At 42.5% G+C, this 10004-nt stretch overlaps 1 protein-coding gene across 2 annotated transcripts; it reads left to right on the plus strand.

Annotated features, from left to right (window-relative positions):
* The first annotated feature begins 666 nt into the window (after nucleotides 1–666).
* On the plus strand, nucleotides 667–4838 carry ZWINT (ZW10 interacting kinetochore protein). 2 transcript variants are annotated; one of them, XM_008576102.1, is made up of 10 exons: nucleotides 667–743; nucleotides 1621–1711; nucleotides 1874–1997; nucleotides 2157–2323; nucleotides 2456–2512; nucleotides 3040–3182; nucleotides 3263–3300; nucleotides 3379–3470; nucleotides 3560–3679; nucleotides 4087–4838. In XM_008576102.1, exons 1-9 carry the CDS (start codon nucleotides 703–705, stop codon nucleotides 3632–3634), a joined length of 828 nt encoding a protein of 275 aa, XP_008574324.1. In that variant the 5' UTR covers nucleotides 667–702; the 3' UTR covers nucleotides 3635–3679; nucleotides 4087–4838. The 2 variants fall into 2 exon arrangements, with proteins under 2 accessions (XP_008574324.1, XP_008574323.1); XM_008576101.1 differs by having other exon boundaries at nucleotides 3263–3470.
* The last annotated feature ends 5166 nt before the right edge of the window (nucleotides 4839–10004 follow it).

Consider the following 10004-nt stretch of genomic DNA (forward strand, 5'->3'; position numbering starts at 1 on the left):
ACGCTGCTCAGTATTCACCTGAATATTCAAGAAAACCGTGCAGAATTCCCACTTCTCTCTCTGAGAAGTTCTTTCCTTTCTCCTATACTCTGCAGAGAACATTACCCGCCTTTGGTCTCCGCTCTATCTTGTCAACGTAGGTAATGCTCTGGGCTCTGTTTGGGTTCTCTCTCCCTGCATCGCATTTTTTAAAAATCTTAAGCGGAACGCTTTTTGAGCGCATAGCATTTGTTCCCCGTATTTCCAAGACACTCTTCTTCGTTAGTGATGCTCAGCGTCTTGAATTCAGCCCCGCAGTTTTCTTTCTACCGTTGTAAATGTTTTAAGTAAACTGTGAGTAATGTGAGCTTCCCCTAAAACCCAAACTCAGAGCCACGGTTTTCCCTCTTCCGCATTGAGAGAGAAGAACCAACCAGGTTCGCAGCCGACTTCAGCTTCACCTCCAGCCACCAGCTATGCCTGCGGGCTAACGCGCAGGCGCAGAACCCCTGCGCTTCCGTCCCGGGCCCAGCCACAACTGCGCCTGCGTCAAGCAGCAGGGTGCATCAACGCGAGAACTCGTATCTGCCAATTAGAGCGCACGTTGGTTCCAGATTCCCGCCCACTAACCCAGCACCAATCGCCTGCCCCGGCGCGCAGTCCGCGGTGAATACAAACCTTACGGAGGAAGTGGGGAGGGTGGCGATTGCGGCTCCGGGAAGGATGGAGGCGGCCGCGACCCGAGTGGAGGCGGCAGCTCTAGAGTAAGTGCCTGCAGCCAGGTGGCAGCTAGGGGCGGGCCGGGGTAGACCTCGGGGGTTGGTCCTTTAGACCTCGTAGAGCTGTTGCGGTTCGACTCCGCGTTGAAGTGAATCTGACCAGAGACCCCCTTCCTGTTTCTGAGGTGACTGTTGCCCCGCGTCAGGAGTGCGGCCTTTGAGGGAATGTGCGTCGCTTCCCACAAACGCACACTCCCCGGGGATGTGTCCTGGAAGAGGACGCTTTCATCGTTGTCTGTCCTCCACGTCCCTTAGAGCGTCGCACCGTTCAACAAGAGACTTTTTACCCCCAGGAGACATCCTGGAAGAGCTTTTTGATTTCTGTGTCTCCTGTCCCAACAACACTTTCCCAGTGGGTTATTTCATCCCCATCCTTGCCTCTTAGTGGACTGCTCCAGCCCCTAAAAAGGAGAAACCCGGAGACCTTAGCCCAGGGCTTCCAGCCCTCTGTCCTGAGTCTTTCCTCAGGTTTTCTAAGATCCTGCCCTACGGCTAGTGCTCTCTTCCCGGAGGCCTTCCAGGGCCCATCAGAGCTTTGCCCTGATTCTTCGTTTTACCTACGTATCTCCCTGACTGCCTTCAGATCTTGACTGAAATGGTTTAAACTTTCAGTCCCTTCCCGACACTCCTTGTTCCCCTAGACCTGCAGGTTTTCCCTGTGCCATTTATTTATTACCATGCACCCTCCGTGCACACATCATTCCTGGTCCCAGGATGTAGGCCCTTCAGACCCTTGTGTAGACTCTGGTCAGAGTGAGACTCAGCAATGACATACTCATCTACACATGTGCGTGTGTACACACGTACTCTAGAACTAGTACTTCAGGAAACTGCAGTTTCTCCTGTTTCCTTGCCCCTCCAGGGTCCTAGCTGAGGCGGCAGGCATCCTAGAGCCTATAGGCCTGCAAGAGGAGGCAGAACTGCCAGCAAAGATCTTGGCTGACTTTGTAGTGGTATGTACAAGATGGGAGTTAGCCTTTGAGAAACCAGGGGCTGGTCCTGGGTCTTCCTGTTGAGAAACTGGGCAGCATTGATGGACAGTAAACTGGAAAACAACCTTGGTCTTTAATGCAAGGAAGTAACATGTTCCTTGCCTCTATCCTCCTTCTGAACAGGATGCCCAGAAGAAGGACAAGCTGCTCTGCAGCCAACTTCAGGTAGTGGACTTCCTGCAGAATTTCCTGGCTCAAGAGGACACTGCCCAGGGCCTAGACCCTTTGGCTTCTGAAGACACAAGCCGTGAGTAGGCAGGGGATTGGGGTAGGATTTAGGCAGAGTGGTAATGGGAGAGGGCTGTCATTTTGGTCCACTCTTTGATTGATAGGAAGACTGAGGCCCACTGTAGCAGGGAGGCAGGCCATCCTCACTCATGCCCTCATTCCTGGTGGCTCATGTCAGGACAGAAGGCAATTGCAGCCGAAGAGCAATGGAAAGAGCTGAAGGCTACCTACCAGGAGCATGTGGAGGCCATCAAAAGTGCCCTGACCCAGGCCCTGACCCAGATGGAAGAGGCCCAAAGAAAGCGGGCACAGCTCCAGGAGGCCATTGAGCAGCTCCAGGCCAAGGTGCACCCAGGGGCCTTGAGTGGGGCAGGGGAGAGGGTGAGCAAACTGGATTGGATCCAGTTGTCATCTCCCAAAGTCCAACCAGAAAAATATTGTTCTCTTTCCCCATCCCCATCCTTTGCTTATCCACAGAAGAAAATGGCTCTGGAGAAACTCAGAGTAGCCCAGAAGCAGTGGCAGCTGCAACAGGTTGGTCTGTCCCCCTAGGAGAATATCTCTTCCCATCTTCCATCACTATGCCTTTGCATGGGCTAAGTTCTCTGCTTAGAAAACCTTCATTTTGTTTCCTTCTTTGAGGCATTCAGATTAACATGGGCTTGAATTTAGCATTACTACTTACCACTGTATGACCTTGGCAGGTCACCTAACTTTCTGTGTTTCTTCATCTGTGAAATGGAGGCAATAATACTATCCACCCTATAGAGTTGTTAAGATGATTATGTAATCATTACAGCAAGTGCTTTAAATAGTACCTGGCACATAGCAAACTAAATAAGTTTTATTATCATTTTTGTGTCCCTTTCCTCCAAAATACCTCACTCTGGAGCTCATTCTGTCCTTTTTTCATAGGCCCCTGCTCCTGCCTAAAATGAATAGGGTCCTTCATTCCATCAGTGAGTCTGAGCCCTGAGCTGGGTCTAGGCTAGAGGGGTTGGGGGGATAGTACTAAGACCTCAGCATCTGATGAGCTATGTCTGCACCCTCACTCCTGGCAGGAGAAGCACCTGCAACATCTGGCAGATGTTTCTGCAGAGGTGAGGGAGCGTCAGACAGGAATTCAGCAGGAGCATGAGCGGCTATATCAGGAACTTGGAACTCTGAAGCAGCAGGCAGGACAAGAGAAGGACAAACTGCAGAGGTGAGGATGGGGGCATGGACTGCAGACTCAGAATGTTTCAGCTGAGATTCCCTCCCTTCACACCTATCTTCTCTTTCCAGGCTCCAGACATTTTTACGGCTGCTATATACCCTGCAAGGTAAGCTGCTGTTCCCTGAAGCTGAAGCTGAGGCAGAGACAGAAGCAGAGTCACCACAGGAGCTGCCCTTCCATCTAGATCTTCCTGAGGATAAACCCCAGCATCTGACCTGGCCCCAGAAGCAGAACACTGGGGACACCATGGGGAGAGAGCAGAGTGTGTCCTCCAAGGTAAGGAGAGATGGGACAGATGGGCAAGCAGGTGGAGAGAAAAGCTGGCAGATCGGCCTTACCCACTGCCCATGCTATATTTCTTCTAGGTCAGCAGCTCACAACCTGCTGATGCAGGCTTGCCATTGCTGCCTGGGGAACAACAGCATGAGGAAGGATCCTAGAGCAGGTCATACCCCAATTCAGGCCTTGGCGTTCCTGGACTGCAGGTATGGAAGGAAGGAGTGCCTCTGGTCTACATCTCTCTGCATCTGAGTTCTTTTTCTCTTTTGAGAATGGAGCCAAAAGACAGATAAGCACTGAATTATTTTTCAGAAGGATTTTTTTTTTTCCAAAATGACATGAAAGGATCTGAAATGAATATAAGTAGCCCAAATAGTTGTGACTTCCTGTTTAAGTCACTATAAATTTATGTTAGTGTCAGTCTCAAGTAAACTTTAGTTTCTTAAGCTTGCCATCAAATTAAGTGAAACTTAAGCTTTGTTAAGTCTTACTTTATAAACAGGAGCAGATGGGAGGTGGGAAGAAGGAAAGAGATTATATTATAGTTGAAGCTTAGCACTTCATCCCCATGCACTCCCCACTCAGGGCTAACTTCTGTCTTCCTTTTTCTCAGTACCCGGACCCCTCCCTCATTGCAGTATGGATTGTAAACTTCTGGATAAAGCCTGTTTTGTGACCATGACTCAGGTGGGGCAAGCTCTGGAGTCTGTCAAATAAAAGCCCTGGATCCTCCTCAGTTGCCTCTTTTGTGTTTTCATCTTTATGTGCTGGTGGAAAGAACTATAGACATTCCAAGGACAATAGCATGACAGGAGCTGAAACTGGTATGATCAGAGGGTATGAAGAGGGGTGGGGGCCCTGGCCTGGAGCCTCTGGTTGCTTGCCCAAATCCATGATGCAAACATGCTGAGCTTAATTCAAGTGAGGGGAGAATGCTTTAGGCAGGTGGTCAGTTGTGGGAAGATACTTTTATTAACTGATCCAAATGTTTGTTGAATCCCTGCTTTGTGCTAGGGCCCTTGGTGTGAACCAGAACTACAATAGTGGGCTTATCTGACCCTGCTTTAGGATGGCCTAATGTTACATTCTTGATATCTTTTTGCACCTTATCTAATACTTTCTTCGGTCACTCTTTTCAGATATGCATTCATTTTGTTAGTCTTTTCAAAGGTTTAAAGATTGGCTTTTATGATCAAAGATTCAAAGATTGGCTTTTGTGATGCGCTGTTGTCTGTTTGTTCTCTTTCATTGACTTCCAGTGATATCTTGATTGTTGAACTTTTTTTGTAAACTCTTATTTTTATCAGATGATAAGCTTGTGAATTTAGATATTTGTTTTCTTAAATAAACATTTAAGACTATAAATTTCTTTTGACTTTCAGTATTTTTATAATCATTCAATTCATAGCATTTTTATTTTCTGTTTTAATTATTTGATTCATGAGTTTCCTTGAAAAAGAATTTTGAAGTTTTCTGCTGTATGTTTGTGGGAGGATAATCTTTTTAAATTAATTCTAATTTGGTCAGAGAATGTCATCTATAAAACAAAAACTTTGGTATTGGTGGAGGGAAGCAATGTTTCAGAACTTTCAGATGGAATAATTTCCTCATCTGAAATAAATGTCTCAGAATTTCCTTTAGTTAGGATCTGTAGATTATATAATACTTTAGTTTTTCTTACTATGAAAATATATATTTTTTTCTCATTCTTTAAAAATGTTTTCATTATATAGAGAATGCTTGGTAGACAGGCACTTTCAGTTAACACACTAAAGATATTTTTCCATGGTTAACTGGTGTAGTGGATTGAATTATGTCCCCCAAAACTCCCTGAAGCTTGAGTTGTGTCCCCCAAGTTTTACGTATTAGGAACTTAGCCCCCACTGTCACTGTTAAGAGGGTGGGAAATGCTATTATGGTAATTGTAAGGTGGGCCTTTGAAGAGGTAATTGGGTTGTAGGACTGTGCAGTAGTGAATGGATTAAAAATGGTGGTCAGGGTGTGGTTCTGAGGGCTTTAAAAGAAGAGGGGAGTCTGTCTTTCTCTCTCTCTCTCTGCCCTCTCTGCTTCCACCATCTTGCAATGTGAGACCCCTGGGTCACTGTCACCACTGCCAGATGGACTTTGGATTTCCTGGCCTCAGAAATGTAAGTAATAAATGTCATTTTTTCTTTATAAATCACCCAGTTTCAGGTATTTTGTTATAAGCAACAAAAACTGACTATACAGAAAATTGGTACCTGAGAAGTGGGGTGTTGCTTATAACAAATACTTGAAAATGTGGAAGCAGCTTTGGAACTGGGCGTTAGGCAAATGTTGGAGGAGTTTGGAGGACTCAGAACAAGAGAGACGAGGGAAAGTTTGGAATGTCTTAGAGACTGGTTACATGGTAGTGAGCAGAATGCTGATAGAAATATGGACAGTAAAGACCATTCTAAGGAGGTCTCAGATAGAAATAAGAAGGAGTTTATTTGGAAACTGGGGCAAAGATGACCCTTGCTGTGAACTGGCAAAGAACTTGGCTGCTTGTGTTCATGCCCTAGGACTTTGTGGAAGTTGGAACTTCATAGATGTGAACCAAAGTATTTGGTGGGAGAAATTTCCAAGCAGCAGAACATTAAGGAAGCTGCATGGCTACTTGCAAGAGCCTACGCTGAGTTATGGTGGCAAAAGCTTGATGTAAAGCCCAAATTTAAAAGGGAAGCAGAGTGTAAAGATTTGGAAAATTTGCAGCTTAGCCATGTGGTAGAGAAGCAGAGAGCATGCAGTGGTGCAGCTCAGCGACCATTAGCTAAGAAGATTAGTGCAAAAGAAAAGAATTATCAGGAGAAGGAGGAAAAGGCCCTGAAGACGTTGCAGAAGCCTCTGGGGCCAACTCTTCCATTTCAGGCCCCAAAACCTAGGGAGACAGAATGGAATCGGGGAACAGGCCTGAGGCACCCTCCATGGGCTCACTGCCTCGGACCACCTCAGGAAGCTGCTCCCTGTACCAGCACTCTGGCTGTTTTGGCTACTCCAGCCTTAGTTAAATTGGCTCCAGGTATGGATGGACCCGCAGCTTTGGAAAATACAAGCCAGGAGCCTTGGTGGAATCCACATGGTGTAAGGTCTGCAGGCTTGCAGAATGCCAGAGCTGTGGAGGCTTGGGAGCCTCCACCAGATTTCAGAAGATGTATGGAAAAGCATGGGGACTGAGGAAGAGATCTGTTGCAGGGGTGGAGTCACTGCATAGTGTCTTCACTAGAGCAATGTCAAGTGGAAACTTGGGGTAAGACTTGCAGCAGAGAAACCCCATCAACTCCACGCCTAGTGGTGCCGTGAGAGCAGGACAGCCATGGAAACCCCAGACCTGTGGAGCTACCAGTGTGGAACACCAGCCTGGGAAAGCTGAAGTGTAGCCTGAGACCAGGAAAGCCATAGGAGTAGAGCTGCCTGAGGACTTGGGGACCCAACCCCCACAACTGAAGCATGGAGTCAAGGTACCTGATTCGCCAGCTTTCAGATTTAATGCCTGCCCTGCTGGGTTTCAGACTTATTTGGGACCTGTTACCACTTTCTTTTGGCCTATTTCTCCCTTTTGGAATGGAAATTTGTACCCTATGTTTGTCCCACCATTGTATCTTCTTGGAAGTAGATAACTTGTATTGATTTCACAGACGGGACTCTGAACTTTGGACTCTTGAGTTGAAACAAGTTAAGACTTTGGGGATAAAATGAAGGTATTTGCATGTGAAAAAGACATGAGTTTTGTAGGGCCACGGGTCCACCCGTGGATTGAATTATGTCTCCTCAAAACTCCCTGAAGCTTGAGTTGTGTCCCCCAAGTTTTACGTATTAGGAACTTAGCCTCCACTATGACTGTTAAGAGGGTGGGAAATCCTATTATGGTAATTATAAGGTGGGGCCTTGAAGTAGTAATTGGGTTGTAGGACCATGCAGTAGTCAATGGACTAAAAATGATGATCAGGGTGTGGTTCTGAAGGCTTTAAAAGAAGGGGAGAGTCTGTCTTTCTCTCTCTTTCTCTGCTCTCTCTGCTTCCACCATCTTGCAATGTGAGAACCCTGGGTCACTGTCACCACTGCCAGATGGACTTTGGACTTCCCAGCCTCAGAAACTGTAAGCAATAAGTGTCATTTTTCTTTATAAATCACCCAGTTTCAGGTATTTTGTTATAAGCAACAAAAATGGACTAATATACCTGGCTATTATTGTTGCTTATGAGAAGTTGCCAGTTTAAAAGCCTTTTCTATGACTTCTTTTATCCACTGGCTGCTTACATAATTCTCTGTCTTTGGTGCTCTGTAGTTTTACTATGTTATGAATAGTTTGGGATTCTGGTTTATTTATCCATTCATTTTCTTTGCAATAATTAGTTGGGCTTTCTAAATCTGAAAATGCTGTAACAATTTTGTAGTCTTAGCAGCCTCATCTCTTTAAAAAATGCACTTATCTCTTATGTTAGCGTCTTGTAAGAAACTAATTAGATACCAATTAGATTTTCTAACATTCTTCATATAATGTAGACTTTCCTTTGTATTTGACATTCTTTCTCTCTAGATTGCATTCTACTTTCCTTAAGTCTGTTTTGTTAACTTTATATAGCCGATATTGTTTAATCATCAGTTTCTGAATTTTTGAGTTTTTGTATTTTATTTCAAGAAGTTATATTAGACCCCAGTCTAGTTTTTGTATTTTTTTTTTCATTCTTGCTTACCTTTCAAGCTTATCTTTCATTACTCTACGTAATATATGTAGTAATTTTTTGGTTTGTTAGAAAGGTTCATAATTTACAACATTATGGGCCTATATTTTATATTCTCTGTTTATTTGTATGGTTTGTGCAGTTTTACTATGAGCTGCCCATTTTTCCTGAACTGTATCTTTGGGAGTACTTTGTGGCCTGGTATAAAGTTGAGAAGATATGTGTTCGCTTGTAGCTTGCGGGTTTTACCAATATAATATTTAGAAGATTTTAAAATATATATTTTTAATATTCTTTATATCTGTATGCTGTCCCATTTTCATTCCTGTTTGAGGATTTTCTTTTTCTCATTAATATTTCCCAAATGCTTTTTTTTCTATTTTATTTCTTTTTCAAAATTATAGCTTTGACATTATTTTCCTTAATGCTGCTCTTAATATGTTCTTTTTATTATTTTCCTATCACCTTTATTCTTTTTGCTTTCTTTTGGTTTATTTTTCAATATTTGTATAATTTAAAAAATTTAAGATTGATAAATGCATGTTTTCTTACACATGTTCTAATAAATACGTATAAGTATGCCACTTTTTATTTGACTACCACTGTAGGAATGTCTCATATGTTTTAATACATAGGCCATCTATTATTTCTAAATAGATTGTAATTTTAGTATTGATTTTATTTTAAGTCAAGGAAGTTTCCATTATTGCTTTTACTTCTCATATGTATTTAGAATAGAATTAGTTCCTAAATGGATTTAAGATAATTTTTTTTGTTATTTTAGTCTATCAAATTTTGTAATTTTACTATTATTATTTTATTTCCTTTGCATCAAATATGATACCTGTAAATTCTGTCTAAAAATTTATTAGTTACATATATGTGTATGTATATGTATATGTGTGTCATGTGTATGTATAATCATTATATGCTGTTAGAGGGAAGGAATTTGTTCATCATTAAATCTAAAAACTTGAGGAGAATCTTTTTTTCGTTAAATTTTTATTTTGTCAATATACAATGTATATGATTATTATGGCGATATAACAACTATACTTTTTTGAAGTTGTTACAACAAGCAAACAGAAAGGACATTCTTGGGGGGGAGGGGAGAGAGGGAGAATCTTGATAGAGGGTAAACACAACACAAACATTTGTTGAAAATGTAAATGGTTGAGAAATTGAAAAGAGGACTTAATGTGTACATGAGGTAGTCTAGGTTTTTAAGTGTGACTTAGAGATTTGTATATTTCACACAGGTAACACTGAAAAGGGCATTTTATTTACAGACTGTGACTTCTGTTCTACCTACCTTTTCCAAGATACTTTTTTCTGACAGAGTTCTAAACATTAAAGATTCTGTAACTAGTCCAAGGTACCATCCTATAATTCTTTATTGAGTGTTTTCTATCTTTATGTTACTTATTCCTGTCAAGCAAGTACAAGGGTACTCCAGAAGGCTCATGGAAAAATTCATATTTTTTAATTCTAATTTTCCATGAACTTTTTGAAGTACCCTCATATTGTTGTTATCATTCTGGACAGTGTCAACAAAACTAATCTCTCTCATTTTAGCTGTACAATTTAAAAATGTATGAAACTAAGGTTTTACTTCTAATATTCTACCTTGCTGTAACAAGAATGGCTATTTTCTGCCACTCTTCATTTCTTATAGTGCTAAACATACTTTTTGGAGAAGTAGTGATCAGTGAAGGTCTTGAATGTCCCTAAACATACATGCCTTTTCTTCTCTATTCCACCAATACATATTCATGTAAAATTTGGCCTGTACATTTTATTGAGGTATTCATGAACTTATTCTTCCAAA

Source organism: Galeopterus variegatus, unplaced genomic scaffold (genome assembly GCF_000696425.1).
Source record: "Galeopterus variegatus unplaced genomic scaffold, G_variegatus-3.0.2 Scaffold1288, whole genome shotgun sequence".
NCBI lineage: Eukaryota > Metazoa > Chordata > Mammalia > Dermoptera > Cynocephalidae > Galeopterus > Galeopterus variegatus.